Genomic DNA, 18,139 nt, shown 5'->3' with positions numbered 1-18,139 from the left:
TTCATAGTGGGATTTTCTTGCAGGATTGCCCTTGGATGTAGGCCTAGTGCTTAACCACATAAATTCTTGTGTCTTCTCCGTTGTTCCTTTCTTCTAATTTCTAGCAATTTCCACTATGTTGTGGGTTGTCCAATTTGGGTCATGGATGGCTTTAGGCCCAACACTCATGAACTGTAAAATGGATCAGACTTAGATCAGGGAGAGAATATGGCATGGAAATACTAAGCCATCCAGCCCATTCACACATGACCTTTGCAGGACAAATGGCACCATAGTATTTACTACACATTGCTATACAAGTCAGTCTAGAATAGACTATTGGCACATTCAGAACTATCCAGTTAGATTTTAGGCACAGCAGATGGCAATGAATAAACATGACTAACTGGAGTTATAATCTCATTTATTTATTTTTTTCATATTTCTAGGGGTTTGAGCCTACCAAATATATGATGAAGTTTTTGTCAGCATATAGCACCATTTCTTGTAAGGATTTCTCAAAGCCAGAAGATTTAGAGATTATTACAATGATATGATTACATGGAGTTCACAGAACTTGATGTAGTGTTTTTTACAACAAAAGGAGATTGATGCACCCTACTTGTCATGGATCAACCCCATTATTAAGGAGCTTGTCAGGATTGAAGACACACGGTAGTTGGGTTTTAATTAATATTGCAATATTTTCTAAGTTCTGGAAGTCATTTAGGCTTTAGAAGTAGAGGTTGAGTCCTAATATCATGTTTTGTAAGGATAAACCTGGAATGCTGTGCATTGTTTTGGCTTAATCCATGGCAGTAAAGCGACCTTTGTAAAGAAAAAAAGATGGATTTTTAGCAGCTCCCTTTTATTACAAAAGAATAAAATCAAAAAATCTCACTTACTCTCCCACCAAATGTTCCAACCTGCAGTGACTGGTACAGCTCATTTCATAACTAAATAGAAACCTCAGCTAAGTAGCAGCAGTAATTGGTGCAACTGCAAGTGCTAGCAGGGGAACAATGCTAGTAGCAGCAGCATATCATGCAAGTGGCAGTGTATTTAGCAAAACTGGTAGCAATGGTGGGAGATTTGGCGGGATGTATAGCATTGCACTACTAAGTCTTCCTTGTTTCTTATCCTCTTATTTTTTTTATTCTCTCTTTCTTTCTGTTTGAAGGGAAGCCTAGGCACAACAGTGTGGAAACAGCCTCTTACAAAAATGCAAGGTAAGGCTGCATACTATAGACCCATCATGATCTACCCCTTTCCCGGACCCTACATATGCGGGAGCTTTGTGCACCGGACTACCCTTCCTTTCTTTGTTTCATACCACATTATTATTTTCAATCTTTGTCTAAGAACCTACAGGAGGAGGGATCTAGGAAGAGGCAGTCATGTAACTCAATATTTCTTCAATCACCTATATAATAGGGGTGTTTCCTTCCAAATAAGTTCATATGAGTTCACTGGTTCCAAAGTATATCTCTATTTTTTTTTCCTGGTTTCGTCCCCTTCAGTTAAATGTTTAATGTACAAGTACAAGGTTGAGACAGTGATTCACCTTCAATTCACTTCTCCTCATATTCTCTTTAAATACACTTCAATCAAATTAGAATGCAAATGCTACCGCCGAGAAATATTCATAGTCTAGTTTCACTTGGTATCCATACTCCATATCACAGGAATTTAAATTCTTATTCCATCATGAGATTCTCACCTCTGAACAGCACATCCTAAAAGAGAAAGAAATATTTGAAGTTCAAGAGCTCCAAAAATTGGGCAGCCACCCTGGATGCTCCTATTCTATCATTGATATAGCATTCTTATTATGCTTGTCTACGTAATTTCCATGGGACCTCAGACTCGCATGTTCGGGAAGTTTGGAACTCAGTAATTATGCTTCATTTTTCAATAAAGAGAGGGCTAATTTGGGAACTCTTTACAATGTACTTATTGTTTATTCATTTTTGGGGATGGGTGGGGGGAGGGAGCAGGGGAGAGATGAGAGCATTATAGGTTATGATTTATCAAGGAAAAAAACCCAAATTTTCAAGCAATCAATGCATTGATCATTTGAACAAGACGCGACATTATTTAATGCCAAATGTTTGATTACTCAAAGATAATTACATAACAATAAAAAATTGTTGACTGACCTGCAAATCAAATTCAATATCAAGTGGTAATGCACCTTTGCTGAGAATATACCGCTGGAAATGTATTAAGAATCGATCGAGTTTCCTCTTGGAAGAACCTCTATCAAAGTAGTGCCCACAGGTCTCAAGAAGTGTAATAACCATCCTGATGCGGAAACAATCTTCTGGAGGATCTAGAACATCTTGCTAATAACATGAAATGAAAGTCAAAATACCATCAGGGATCATGAAAAACAGCAGAATGATTAATTGAAGGAATTCCAAGCCATAGGCAAACTAACAAATAATAATGTCTTGAAGACCGATACAGGACGATATACATGGGACAGATAGGATCATTCAACTGCTTTTTATAAAACAGGTTGATTAAGGTCAATGTTAGTCTAAAAATCACCTCATATACTAATAATTAGCCTAATAAAGTCATTTTTGCCCATCATATTCTCATTCAGAACAGCAGCAAAAACAGCAAGAAGGTTCCAATTACATCACGTGAATTAATTTTACAATAATTTTTATAGGGTCCATATGGAACAACAAAAAGGTCCCCATCATTGCATTCATGTAGCTGATCCTAGTTAAACTCGCATCTTGATTGTTGTTGTCAGATGTTTATAAATTAATTTGAACCCTCTTTTGGGTATGTGTGTACGTGTGTGTGTGTGTGTGTGTGTGTGTGTGTGTGTGTGTGTGTGCCTCTGTCCGTCTCTGTGAAAAAATCATTCTATCAGTTAATAAAATGATACTTCTGACTCCACACCACTAATATCTGCCAGGGACACCAGGCAACTGAGCACTGGAAGATGTTTCTGAAGAAGTCTAGGGCACATTTAGTTGTGGAAAGTTGGAAAACATCTTTTTTATTATTTTCCAGTTATTTTTTTATTTCTTACCTTGCGCTTAAGAACATAAAATTCAAGTCTTGGATTTGGATTCATATGGATTTAGACAACATGTAGAATAAAATTCGCACAAATCCAAATCTAGACCCCAAAATTCAAACAACAACAACGACAAGCCTTAAGGGCCACATGAATCCTTTTCCACCAATTCACTTGATTGAGCACATCTTCCTCCACTAGCTTAATGGCTATTAAGTCTTCCCTCACTGCCTCATTCGAAGTTATTTTAGCCCTACCTCTACCCCTTTTAATACCAAAAACAATACCTAACTCACTCATCCTCACAAGTCGTTGCTTGGCTTGTGTTTCAAATGCCCAAACCATCTAAGCAGCCCTCCCTTATCTTGCCTTCAACTAGTGCTCTGCCCAGTTTATTGCGTATGTGCTCGTTCCTTAAATTATCTTTTAGAAATATATCACTCATCCATCTTAACATTCGCATTTCGGCAACTTTTACTTTTTATACATGTTTCTTAGTCGCCCAACATTTTGATCCATGAAGCATGGTTGGCTTTATAGTCACCTTATAGAACTTTCCTTTTAATTTTAAGGGCATTCTACAATCATACAACAGTCTGATGCACTCCACCATTTTACTTATCCTACTTTTAACTCCATGTACCACATTCTCTTCAATTTCTCCTTTCACTTGAAGACCATTTTACCCATCCAAGGCCCAAAATTCATGCTCCCTAAAAGTATCATGTACAATTTTTGGGAAAATTGGAAGAAAAAAAAAAAAGTCTTTTTTGTAATCATTTTGAAATCTAGAAATAAAAAAAAATGAAAATATGTTTCACACAACTAAACAAAAATTGTAAAACTAAAAAATAATCTAGAATTTTTATAATCCCTTTGGGAAAAAAAAACAATGAACCCACAACTGAATAACCCTTGAAGCTTCACAGGTTGACTAAAACTCAGAATGCTTGTAGCTAGAGTAGAATCTGTTTGGCAGGGACTACTACAAGGAACCCTCACTTCTCCAAATTCACATGCACCTGTGCATAAAAGTTTCAATGCTGTACCATAAATAAATTAATAAGGCTTATTAAGACTTCAATAAAACATATATATCCAAATGCAACATAAAGGTTGTTAATACCTTAATATTGTCCCTTTATCTATCCAGAAAATAATAATAATATTAACAACTGCAACAGCAACAACAACAACAATAATAAATCTGCAGAATCTAGCACCTTGCACCGTTCACAACTTTTAAACTAGTATTGGTGTCAACTGTTAGTACGACATTAGTATGAGCCCCAAAGTTATCATTGGATCATGGATTGTCCACTTGGTAGCTTACAAAAGAAGAAACATTGCCAGCACAAGGCAAACAACGATACAAATTTTTTTATTAATCCATAATATGGAATAGAAAATGAATGATTATTCTCAAATTTCACTATGGGAATGTCTACCCCTATTAAATTCCACATTAGGTGGAATAACACAAACTTTTGCATGACTGGTTATTGCAGCCAGCATGGAGTAGATTTTCTATATTACTCATATTTTCATGTTTCTTATATATAGTCTTTTTATTAGGATTATATCTTCAAGATTCTAGGTTATTAACATTTAGGAAACTGGTATTTTGGCTTAATTAGGTTTTTCTTAATTTAGTTTCCTCATCTTCTAAGCATTGTAAGCCTGTAGAAGGCCCCTACATACCAATTTTTTGGGGAGAAATTGGAACTGAGAATTAAGTAGCCTAATTAAAGTAATTAGATTAGAATTGCATCAGTGACTCCACAATTAAGCGTGCTTGGGCGAGAGTAGTACTAGGATGGGTGACCTCCTGGGAAGTCCTCGTGTTGCACCAATCTCTTTTTAAAAAAAAAAATTAAAAAAATTTAAAAAAAAAAAATCAGTGACTCTTTAGTAAATTATTATATCCCTGTACAATTTTTATTAGATTCCCAGTTTATCCCATCCGAGAATGAGCGGTAAGACTAGTTGTACAAATAGCCAATTAACAGAGTGCTGCAATCCACATCATGAAGAATGTCAATGTCAAAAATCAACAATTCAACATGATTCTGATACATATAAAACTTAATCTCAATTTCTTTTTAATGGTCAACAACCATCCATCACACTAAACTTTAACAAAATCTTGTTGACTGAGACCCATAAAAAGAAGTCAGTCTCAGTTTTCTTTTTTTTTTCTTCCACGTATAACATGCAACCATACAAAAACAAAAGGCAATGGAAACCGGCGACTCTTGAGGTCTAGTAAAAAAGAAGCAAACCTCCCTTGAGGTTTCAAAAACTCCAACCTCCCTTGAGATTTGAGGACCACCCTTGAGATGTCAAATATCCCACAAATTTCTCTTGACATTTGATTTTTGGGATATTTATACCCCCTCCCCAGGCTTATCCTTCTGCAAATTTCAGGGGAAGTCCGCTTCTTTCTGCTAAACTTCAGGAGAGGTCTGTGTGATTTTTGAAGCCTCAAGGCAAGGCCCATGTCTTTTGCCAAAGCTCAAGGAAGGTTTACAGAATTTTTGAATCTTCAGGATAGGTCAGCATCCTTTTAGTAAACCTCATAGGAGGTCAGTGTCTTTTGTCCTAAAACAAAATTGTAAAACACAAATAAACGACATATTGACATTTACATTTTTTAAAGTCACAACTCACAAGCACTAAAGCAAAAGAAATAACAAATCAATTACTTTTATCTGATGTGTGTTAAAAACCTTGTTTTCCATCTTTACCCTTTTCACTATATACTTTAATTTGAATGTCAATTTAAGCAAAAACACCCACACATAAATTTTGATGCTATATTAATGTTTTTTTTTATTTTATCAATACATGGAAACTTGCTAAATAAACCAGAGTCTATGGGTATGAAAAAGATAAGAGCCCATACCTCTGCTGTCCCATGACCAAAAACAAGAATCAAATAAAGTGTTTCAAAAATAATAGAAGAATCCAGTTGTTCATAGTTGTATAGCTCCCCCAACAGTCTCGTGTGTGCAAGGCGTCGCTGCTGCGTCCCATAGTCATTCAATTCTAGCCCCAGCCTAATCTCCTCCAAAACCTGCAAGTAGAAAAAGATAATTGTCAGTGCCGAGTGATATAAGCTTCAAAGTTGAGTCATGAGTGCAAGGATTAATATAAAATTTATTAATTTTAAAAATATTATAAAATATGAAAGAAGGCAAATAATATATATATATATATAGAGAGAGAGAGAGAGAGAGAAAATGCACAAGAAATCATGAGTACCAAAAACAAAAGGTTTATCAACAACCCTGATTTAATTTCTACTAAGCCAATTCAAAACTTAACTTTTTCAATATTTCAATCAAATAAAATCCCAAAAAAGAAAGAAATAAAATCAATAACCCGCTGATCTCACCAATTTAAGTTGAAACTAAAATGTGGAGAAGTAATTTTAGACCCTCCCAAATATTCTTTCATACATGGGCTGGCACACCTTTGGTGCTCCATTTTAGTTGAACAGTCTTCACTTTAAAAATAAACATTATTTGCTGGGAGAGTAGTGGAGGGGAGAAATGAAAATTTTAAGGGCTTTTTTGGTTGTGGAATATAGTTTTCATTTCCATTTTCACTTTCCATACATTACAAAAATAAATAACTAAAATCTCAACTTATTTTTCAGTTTTTCAACATTTATAATAAAGAAATTGGAAAATAATAAAAACTGTATGCACTGTTCACTTGTGAGAAATAGTTTTATTTCCATTTTCAATTTACAAATAATTACAAAAATGCCACCTTGTTTCCCAAATTTATAAATTTGCATAGGAAAGTTGGAAAACATCTATTTATTGTTTCCTAGATTTTTTATTTCTTATATAATTTTTCAAAAATTGAAAAACAAGGTGTCTTCTTTGAAGTTGTATGGAAATCTAGAAATGAAAAATGCAAATTGTTTTCCACAAAAAAAAACCTTTATTTTCTATTTTTTAATACAAATATTCGAAAATTAGGGGGAAATTTTGGTATTTTATAATTTTTTAGAAAATTAAAAATGGAAATTGTTTTCCACAACTAAACATGCCCTAAGTTTATATCCACTTCTTTTGTTTGGTTTACCAAGGATAGAAGAGAAAGGAGAAGTATTCCTCTTAATAGTTTGGTTTGCTCCACTAATGCAAAGAGAAAAGAAAAGAAAAGAAACTTGTTCATCTCCTTTGATTCACTTCAGAAGGAGAGGAGAGAGAAGAGAGAAATGAAGAGAAAAACCAAGCCTTAAGTGCTTCTCCCCCCCCCCCCCCCTTCTGCCCAAAATATATGTATATACAAAACAAACAAACAAACCAACAATTAGCTTCAGGAGAATTAGCAGTCATATAACAGCCTGAAATCCTGCTTCCCCCTGCACTATCAATTTGCAAAAATAGTAGAAAGCATAAACATCAAAACCTCACTAAACCTGGAGTGCAGATTGCTTTTTTGAACCACGAACCCTTCTCAGAATCTAACAAATTAAAAGAACCAAAAAATGGGAAGCACGAGCTAGCCAGTAAATAAGTAAATAACACAATTGAATCATTTACTAAAATCCTCAAACACAAATTTCATCATTAAAGCATTTGCATAATGTAAATCACAATGGCTTAAACCAACATACTTGCAGGATAAAATGAACAATCTAAAGTACAAGATTACTATGCAATAGGAAACATTACAGAGAGCATACTAGTTCTTTTTTCCAGCAATTAACATTATGCTTATGCTTATCAAGGGAAAATTATGATTCTTTACCCAACAAATACTACATAACCAACCTCATCAACAACTGCAACTGCAAAATCATCATGATAGCGGCTCAATCCAGCAGTGAGTGATGCAAGCAAGTGAATCTGGCCGTACTTCCCCTTGTGAACCTTCATAAAGCATTTCAAAAGATAGGCCTCACATTCGCCCCATGGTAATTTACGAAGTTGTCTCAGCACATGCTCAATAGAAGTCTTGTCAAGATCCGAGAAAAGCAATTTTCTGACATACTACAGTATTGATCAAAGAGAAAATTAAGACCAAATATCAAGACACAAAGCAAAATCAATGAATTAAAAAACAATTCATACCTGATGCAATGGAGGACGAACTTTAGCGATGCGTGCAGATCTTTCAGGTGGCTTGCATAGGTAATAAGCATTTTCTACAAGGGTACTGTGACGAGGATCCAAATTTTTTACATTTTTTAAGCGCATCAATATCTCCAACATATTAGCCATGCGCACAGTAGTCTCAGGTGATCGATATAGAAAACGCCCACAAGTCTCAAGAAGATTGCAAGCAACATCGATGTTATGATGAGTAAAATCATCCAAACAAGCCTGGTAAAAGAGAAAGAATCACTCTGGTAAGTAAACAGATGACCACATCTCCACAAAAAGCTATCAACAACAGGCATATATATTTCCACATGACAAGAAAATAGTTTGCCTCCATAGGCAAAATATTGGAATATCCACCAGCAATATAACTGCAACACCCTGTCTATGCATAAAAACACTTAGGCACTTATATGTGCAAAGCATTTGAGATTCTCACCATTCCCCAAAACCTAGAATCATTAACTTCCTATTTTAGAAAGCTACTGGATATCTATTTATAAGCTGACCAGTCAACATATTACCTTCAAACTACTGAAAACAAGGCCAGCGGGTGCAATTCTAAACTTGCAGAGTTCTCCAATAAACCTAATGTTCCTGATCTTTGTTTCAATGTTCATTTGATCCTGCCAAAAAGTTACTATTCAACATGAAATTCAGGGACACATGAATACATGAATATTAATACACATTAAGGCACTACAGACCTTCTTATTTATCAAGAAATTGAACTCCTCATCCAACATTTGCAACAGCAAAGAAGAAACATCCTTCATACAAGTTGACAGCGTGGCGACCATACGAGAGTAGTATGGCAACAGTTCTAGAGATGTCCTTGGGACATTAAACAATGCCCTAGCAAGCCTCTTCCGGTTTGACTTCGAATTTAAGTAACAAAATTCTACCTGGAAAAAAATAAAAACAATAAAATCCTCCTGAATAGATGCATGGTACAATACAAGGGAAATCTGTTACAGAGTATAAGTGCTCAAACAAGCAGAGTTCCATACAGTTAATTGGTCAATAAGGTCGCGGCTCACACAACCAGGAAGTCTCTGCAGTAGGCCATCCAAAGTTGCCCCATCAAGACCTTTAAATTTCTCTTTTTCATTTTCACTTCTTCTGTCAGCATCTTTTTCTTTCCCTTTATCCTTATCTGAATCTTTTGTCTTCTCTTTATCCTTTTCTTCTTTGTCCTTTCCTTTCTCATTGCCTTTCCCCTCTTGAGAAGTACCAGGATCCGCAGAAACATCTGTGCTGTCTTGGGCAGTCACCTGAACTTGGTCCAGTTCAGGGGCAGGCTCCTTAACAAAACAAATCTTAGTATAAGTAGAAAGATATAGAAATGAATATCCGTACATAAGAAACCAAAAGAAGACAAGGAAAAAGAAAGAGAGTAACAAACAAGAACTTGATGAGAGAGCACACAGACTGGGTGCATTTGAGGCTGGACATGTGATTTGCCTCCAAAACTATGGGCAAAAAATTGCAGCCGCAACAAAATATTTTTTTATATAGGCAAAAGAAGATTTATTAATAAGGGCACCAAGAGAGTGCCGCATGACAGCCTGGGCATTCACAAAATGCTAACTAGCTATCCAAAATACAACATTTTCAAAACCAATAGTCTAAAACTTTACTGGCTGCCAACCACATGATTCCCATAATTGCTAGAGCAAAATCTCACAAAATTTTGGTCCATCATTAGTTTATCATGTAGATGATGCAGAGTCTCAGCTTTTCTTTACATAAAAAACAGCTATCAACCGCAGAAATGCCCTTTCCTAAAGATTATCAAGTCAGTATCCCATTCCACCTAGCCTCTCATGCGAAGAAGAAGGCAGCTTTGGCAAGGGCCAAGGTCTTCAAAATTGCTTTCTGGAGAAAATCGCACCCATCCATTTCATAGGTCTCATTATGACATCTTGTAATAGCATCAAAACACAAAAACCCAAGTCATGGTATTCTTTCATCTGACTGCATCCTCCCACCCACCCCCCCCCCCCCCCCCCAACGGGCAGGACTAACTGACTTTTACATAAAGATTCAAAACAAATTTGAGAAGCACTCTTAACTCCCAATGTAAAGCTCTACTCCTGAATATCACATGCCAAACTATTCCCCCATCCAAAAGATGGATGTTACCATGGCTTCCTTATTACTACTAACTATAATAAAAAAATCTGCAAATTGTCTAATATGAGATCCTTCCCTGCACCAGCAGTCCTGCAAAAAACAGCACCAAGTAACTCTGCCCAATCTCAAAACAGATCTGTTCAAAGAAGAAATCCTGTTCTTCAACAGTCCAGCCCTGTGAGCACCTCCAAACCATAATGTTCCAGATCATATTTATCCTCCAATTATTTCCTTTAAGCCTGCTCCTCCCCCATAAACCTCCAAACTCCAAAGCCATAAACCAAGCATTGCTTCATTAAAAGCAATGATGCTCATGATTCACAAACCCCTTTGATTTACTAATTCCCAATTCACCCAATGGAATTTATGGTTTTCCCCCACACCACCCCAAAAAATCTTTTCTCAATATTCTCCAACTTTTTAACCACCGAGCAAGGGATGGAAACAGAGACATAAAGTAGGGCAGTAAACTGGAGGTACCCTAGTTTAGAACTATACTCCAGAAATAAGACCACTCTCTTCTGCTCTAATCAACATCTCACTGAGCAAATCCATCCTCAAAATGAAAAGAAAAGGTAAGAGATGATCCCCTTGCCTTAAACACCTCTAAGAGTTGAAGAAATTGGAGGTTACTTCATTAATGAGTATGGAGAACTTTTCAGCAAGGAGACAAACCTTCTAAACCATATCCCTCACCCCAGGACCAAAGCCCATGCTCCAGATTACACAACAAGAAACAACATGAAACAAAATCATGGGCTTTCCAAATGTCCAATTTGAAAATAACCCCTTTGTTACATCCTTTAAATATGTTGTCGACCACTTCATTAGCAAAAAGAACCATGTTGGAAATTTGATGCCCTTCCATCAAAAGCACTCTGGAAAGGCCCCACCACCTCCTTCAGTCAATTAGCCAAAACCATAACAATTAATTTGTACCACAAGACTTATTGGCCCAAAGTTCCTGATTTCAACAGGCCCCTGTTTCTTCGGGACTGACACAAACAGAAGTATTATTAACCCAATTCACAAAATTTCCTGTCATTGAATCCTTACAACATCCCCATCAAGCATCAACCCTCCCGATATTTTTTCAATTTTCTTGAATAAAAGTCATTATGAATTCAGCAGCACCTTATCTCCATTGCATTCCAGCAACCCTCCTTCAAGCATTCTCCTCTATTCTATCCTCCAAACCATTGATCAAAGGCCTCCAATCATCCATTTCCAAATATGCAATTGCTTTTTCAGTGGTAGTCAGCCAATCTACAACAAAATTGGCAATTTTTTCCCTTTCTTTGATCCAAAGCACACAAGATTTTTGACACCCAAAAATTCTCATCCATTCCAATAACATCAGCCTCCTACTTCACTATAAACCTCCTCTCCCTCTATTGAAAGGAATAAAGGAAATCCCACAAAAATTTTGCCATCTAGCTCATTGATAATCTGCATCAGTTTTTTCCCTTCTTGACCTCAATGTCTCCAAAAACCTCACAGTTCCATATCTTCAATCTATTTTTCAATAATTTCAGTTTGGTCATCACTACAAAACTGGCATATGCCTTCCCCTCATCTGCCACTGCTGCCTAACAAGATCACAAGTCATAACAAAATAATGATGTGGCACTTAAGCATAAACACATGACACATCACAAACTCAACCACTAACACTACCTTAAATCAATCAGAAAGAGGGGAAAACAAGGGTGGCTGAAAATGTCATGCTCCAATACCAAGGGGTCAATACGAGCTATAAATGTTTTAAAAAACTTCCACACATTGTTCATGGACGATTTTGAATATCATATATTTTTTCTTTTTTATAATAAAAGAAAATGTATTAATAAAGAAAGGACATAAATTACATTGTAGGAAAGGAAAAGAAATCCTCAAAAGCAAAAGTAAGTATTTGGGTAAATGGGGTTACTTTGCTGATTAGTGCAAGATTTTTGTTCCATGATTTACTATGATTCAAGAAGCATCATGGAATGACTATTTGAACAAGACCCTACTGCTCACTACATCAAAAAATTTCCACTAATGAAAAAATGTAAATCTCGAAAATTAAAAAAAAAAAATCTGCAAATATAATGAAATGACACTATCTGCTCCAAGAATGAATTATTGGCTTAACTGAATAACTATATATAACAAACTGAAATAGATGGACCTTCCTCTACATCTCAAGTCAATGGATCTTCTGCATTGGGAAAACCCTGTACGGATAATATACTTATCAATTGACTAGCCTCCATTTGGAAGCACTTAAAACAAAAGTGCTTATAGCACTTATCACTTAAAATAAACACTAGTACAGAAAAAGTGGTGTTTGTCTTGTACCGTAACATGTACACTTATTGCAAAAAGTGCTTCAAAACCACTTCCTTTAGGACTTTTTAAGTGAATTTTGAAAAGCAATAAAGATAGCATTTTGGCCAATTATAAGTGGCACTGATCATAAGCGAGGTCAGTTTTGTAAATATAACAAATTTGAGTGGCTATTTTGTAATTTTAAAAAATATATATTAGACAATAATCATATATTTTATTATGTATTGTAACATGTTAATTATTGATGAAACATAATCCAATTCTGGAATGAAGAAGAGGAACCATCTATGAATTTAAATTAATATTAAAAAATTAAAATACTAATTTAATTAATTATATTATTTTAACATAAATTAATATGATAATCATATGTTAAAATATACATTAAACAAGATTATTTTTAATTAAAAATAATAAATATTAATTAAAAAAACAATTAACATAATTATTAATTAAATTTTTAATTAAAATAAATTTTTAAATTTTTTTTTAATATATTAGAAAAAAATCACATATTATTTTATCATGCATTATAACATATTAACTTTAACAAAACATAATTTGATTTGGGAATGAATATATCTATAAATTTAAATTAACATTAAATAAATTAAAATTTTTAATTTAGCTATTAATACTATTGTTAACATAAATAATGTGATAATCATATGATACAAATATACATTAATAACAAGATCATTCTTAATTAAAAAATAATATTATTTTATTTTATTTGATATAAATATTTAAATTTTAATTAAAATTTTAAAAAATACCAATTAAATTACTATGTATTATGACATATTAGTTATTAACGAAATATAATTAAATTCTGAAACAAAGAAAAACCATCTATTAATTCAAATTAACATTAAATAAGTTAATTTTTAAAATTAATTAATATTATTATATTGATCAAAACGTAACACGATAGTCATATGTTATAAAATAAACAATAATGGCAAGATTATTGTTAATTAATAATAATCTTATATTATTTTATTTAATAGAAAATATTTAAATGTTAATTAAAGTGATTAAAATAATTATTAATGAAATTGTTAATTACAAAATATAATATGTTTAATTTAAAATATATTTAAGAATGATCATATAGCCCTCTATTTTAAATACAACAAAACACTAATTATAACTTTCAGCACTAATTAAAAATTAGCACTATATCAATCTATCTTTTGTGACTCTGTCGAATAAGTAGTTAGGTTTTCTCTGAACAGAGCTAGAGATAAAATAAAAAACATTTATAATGAACAGCGTGGTTTTTTTTTTCTTTGAAAAACAAAGAATTGTATTGGAGAAGGAAAAGAAGACGTCTTCCAGTAACAAAAGGAAAACAACGAGACAAAAGGAAATAACTAAAAGATAACTTTGTTGAAGCAAAGCACACCAACCCCGTTTGAATGTTTTCCAGACACACATTCCAAAAGAAACCATTCCCAAACACGAATGCAATGCAAGAGACAATACTCCATCCAGGGCAAGTGAAAAAAAACCGAAACACTCTTAAAATTCTGTGCATTTCTCTCTAACCTAGTACACCAAATGATAGCAAGAATGGTATAACGCCACAAGGATTTCCCTCTTCCCCCAGACAAGCCCCCTAAATATGTATAGTAGTGCAGAAAACCTCCAAAGAAGAGGAACACATCCAGTTCTCACCAAACAAATTATACAAATTATTCCAAAGAAGCAAGGGAACAATTACACAAGAGAACACGTTGATGCAAGGGCAGCATCAATGATCTGCACCCATGAAAAATAGAAGGGAGGAAAGAGGAAGAAGCTAGGAAATATGGGTACTTCCAAAGGGTGAACATGTCAGTGTTGGACTCGGATATGCATCAGATACAGACAGATACATGTCCAATATGTATTGGAAATTAAATTTTCCATACACGTTTGGATACGGCCAGTCACATGCAGATACATTGCACATAACATGGGACACATTTGGGAGACGAAACGCAGTGCTTAGGGCTCTTAACCCTCCTAAACAAAAAAGAAAGAATCCGAGGCAGAGAAGATGAACATGAAGGAGTGCTGAACCCTAGCTCTCTCTTCGACCTTCGAACAATCTCCCTCCCAGCCTTCAAACCTCCTTTTCAGCCTCTGTCACTGGACATTGCAGCCTTCAAACCTCACCTCCGACACTCCAGTTTCCGGACATCTCAGCTTCATCAAAAAAACGACCTCATTGCTTAGCGGAAGGCTTGAATCCTCTTCACCAAGACTCTGCCCAAGGTTCGAAGTCGAACAGTGCCTCGAAGCCTCTTCAGTCTTCTCTCTCAAAGGCTTGCAAGTTGCAACTCGAGTCCCTCCCTCCTTCCCTCCCTCTTCCCCATCTGCTTACTGCCTTTACCAATTTCAGTAAGGTTGCATTAAAAATCTCATTGAAGCCGTGAGTTTCTCCCTTTCTACTTGTAGGATGTCGGTCAATTGCTTGTGTGGTGCACTTGTGTTTGGGACTTTGAATATCTGATGGCCAAATTGGTGGATGAGTAGAACATGGTTCTGCCTCTCTGCCTATTTGGTTAAATAAAAATGTCTAAATGGAACATGGTTCTGCCACTGCCTATTTTTGAGTATTTATTTTTAAAAAAACTGGCGGATGATAATATTATCATAATATGATATTAGTTATGACTTAAGATACACTTACACAGCAGTTTGTTTTTATTTCATTAATTCCTTATTTGACTGTGATTACAGTGAACTGAATTAGTGAACATTCTGTGACTGTAATGGCTTCTGAGAGTTCTTCATCCTCTACTTCTGTGACCTGTAAATTTGCAACTGTTGCAGATGATAATGCTCCTTTTGGGCTTATGTTACTAAATTAGGAAATTTGGATGAGGGAGGTGGACACTCCAGTTTTCAGTGCAACTACTGCCAGCAATCTTACAAGAGCTTGTATTCTAGAGTTAAAAAAAAAAGGGGAGAAACTTGCAGAAAGGGTTACGCATTCGAGAGCATCGATTTCAGCCTTGGATTTGAATTTGGCTGAATTTGGACAAAATACAATTTTGTATTACATATTATCCAAATCCACACAAATCCAAATTCAAGGCCTCTCCCAACCATACAGTTAAGGTTTTAGTCTATTTGTCAACAACATATTCTTGTGGATCTTGCAGTAGTTCTGAACTTCATAATGAAGCAGAATAAGAGCCACTAATTTTTGCATGATTTCACAGGACATTTCTGTTGTAAGTTTTCATCCTTTTCCCTCTTTGCTCCTCGTGTACTTATTGGATGGTGAATCTTGATCCTCACTCAGTGCTCTCCTCTATTTGGCTAACAAAATTTCTGTTCCTCAAAAATGATAAATTCATATAAGAATAAAACACCAGATTATGAAATTCAAACTGAGTATTGCAGCAAAATACTATATACCGATAAATTTAATAAGAAACAGAGTGACAACAAGTGATGAAATGAGAATCAAAAGTGGGGAATAGGCCATGGTAAGGCATCAAATCTGTCTGTCTTACCCATATTTAACTTCAACCATGCAGTGGTGTGTATGCAAGTGTCATTGGAAAATAGCATACACGCTGATAAAATCAAGGATAGATTACTAAATTCAAGTTCCTTAGATGGCTATCCATGTCATTCTATGCTGAAAAAACATCAGCATGAACTACAAAACCTAGGGGCAGCACAATACAATTTGACTATCATGGTGAACCATAAGGAACTTGAGGACTACTGAGGAAAAGATTGGAAATGCTACATAAAATTGGCAGTGTTAACAATATTCACAAATAATTTTATCAACCTAACTCCCCCCCCACCCCTACCCTCCCTCAACAACAACAACAACAACAAGAATAGGCCTAATCAAAGAAGTTTTGACATTTTGAATTTTTGGGAAGAAAGAAGCCCAAAAGAAATTACAAGGAATTAATGGCAGTACTAAAAGACTTTCTGTTGAAAATGTCACAGACATTAAACGAAAAATTAGAAACCATATGAGTAGTTCAAAAGAATAAGAAGAACAAAATGGGAAAATGCCAAGCTAAGTAAGGATCATAAAACTTAGGATAGTGATTTCTTACAGTTGATTGCTCTTGTGTCTTTGCAGATTGTTCGTTGCCCTTGGGCTCTGCCTCTCCCAATAATACTGCAGGAACAAATGCTCTACAAAGAACATGAAAAGTTGTAATGACTTGATAAGCTACAAGTTGACATATTTTACTTCAAGCACCTCCAAAACTATCCAACTGACAAACGATATAATAATCCAACAAATGTGTAATCAATTGATAAACATTAGAAAACAAAGGGGGGTTGGGGGGTGGGGGGGGGACCTGAGATCTGGTAAACATTCATAGAAGGCCCTTGTATCTTCATCATCCCAGATGGCTTCAAGAGTAGAAGAATCTTTTCCAGCTGCAGGTGATGATGCATCCTCTCCGGTAGTTACCCTAGTCGTGTGATTATCCTCAGGCATAACTGGAGGCTGCATATCAAGTGCTTCTGCTAAACTGTTGCATCAAGAATTCATACATAAACAGTTACTAAGTTACCATTGCGATAACATTAACCACAAGAACATACTAAAGTTGCTAAATTGAGAATAGGAAAGGATATACTACAGTCTACAGGAAGACAAAGCAACAAGTGCAAGCAGGAAACTACAATCAGAAAAGTTCAGTGCACAGATTTCCCCAAAATTTTCACCAGGAACCACACTTATAGCAGCTTGCGGACGAAGCAGCTCAGTACTTCTCTTATGGCTGTTAGAATACCAACAAAGTCCTATAGCTCTGTTAAGAGGTCATCATACCATGTAGACTAAGGAAGCAGCTTAGTACTTCTCTTATGGCTGTTAGAATACCAACAAAGCCCTATAGCTCTGTTAAGAGGTCATCATACGATGTAGACTAAGTGTTTAAATTAATAGATGGTTTTTCTTCTTCTTTTTAGAATTGAATTATGTTTCATTAATAATTAATATATATAATACATAATAACATAATATATGATTATGTTTTAATATATTTTTTAAATTATAAAATAGCCACCAAATTTCTTATATTTACAAAATTGACCCCTTCTATGAACAGTATCACTTATAAGTGACCAAAAGCTATCTTAGATTGCCTATAAGCACTTTTCTTTTAAGTGATCCCAAACGGGGGCTAAGACTCTCTGTCTGTTGTGCCACAAGTCTAATGAGACTAATGCACACCTCTTTCTTCATTATCAGTTCGCGAGAAAGTTTTAGGATGCTCTTTTTTCCTGTTTTGGGGATTGGGTGGCTCCACAAAATGTACGATTTCTTACTAGAGAGATATCAGGGTTTTGAGAAGAGTAGAAGAGGGAAGGCTCTATGGTTTTGTGCAGTGTATGCAATCTTCTGAATGCTGTGGCTTGAGAGGAATGCAAGGATATTCAAAGTTTAATCGGCTTCTTCATCTCAGCAATGTAATAAGGTTAATTTTTTTGATTCTTTTCAGACACATTCTTTTTGGAATCTTTAGGGGGACATGACCATCTGATG

General features: G+C 35.1%; 1 protein-coding gene across 4 annotated transcripts in view; it reads right to left on the bottom strand.

The window, feature by feature from the left end:
• LOC131167087 (regulator of nonsense transcripts UPF2) overlaps positions 1 to 18,139 on the bottom strand; it is a 62,208-nt gene that overhangs the window by 21,139 nt on the left and 22,930 nt on the right. For all 4 annotated transcript variants that reach the window (XM_058125881.1, XM_058125879.1, XM_058125882.1 and 1 more), the window contains exons 8-16: positions 16,944 to 17,120; positions 16,692 to 16,773; positions 9,153 to 9,446; positions 8,850 to 9,047; positions 8,667 to 8,768; positions 8,113 to 8,364; positions 7,813 to 8,031; positions 5,925 to 6,095; positions 2,139 to 2,324 (exon numbers count right to left, since the gene is read on the bottom strand). In XM_058125881.1, the coding sequence (XP_057981864.1) occupies positions 2,139 to 2,324; positions 5,925 to 6,095; positions 7,813 to 8,031; positions 8,113 to 8,364; positions 8,667 to 8,768; positions 8,850 to 9,047; positions 9,153 to 9,446; positions 16,692 to 16,773; positions 16,944 to 17,120 (1,681 nt within the window). The remainder of the gene's footprint in view (positions 1 to 2,138; positions 2,325 to 5,924; positions 6,096 to 7,812; positions 8,032 to 8,112; positions 8,365 to 8,666; positions 8,769 to 8,849; positions 9,048 to 9,152; positions 9,447 to 16,691; positions 16,774 to 16,943; positions 17,121 to 18,139) is intronic.

Source organism: Malania oleifera, chromosome 10, assembly GCF_029873635.1.
Source record: "Malania oleifera isolate guangnan ecotype guangnan chromosome 10, ASM2987363v1, whole genome shotgun sequence".
Classification (NCBI taxonomy): Eukaryota; Viridiplantae; Streptophyta; class Magnoliopsida; order Santalales; family Ximeniaceae; genus Malania; species Malania oleifera.
Note: the sequence above shows the minus strand (reverse complement) of the source record. Positions and strands in the feature narration are given on the sequence as shown.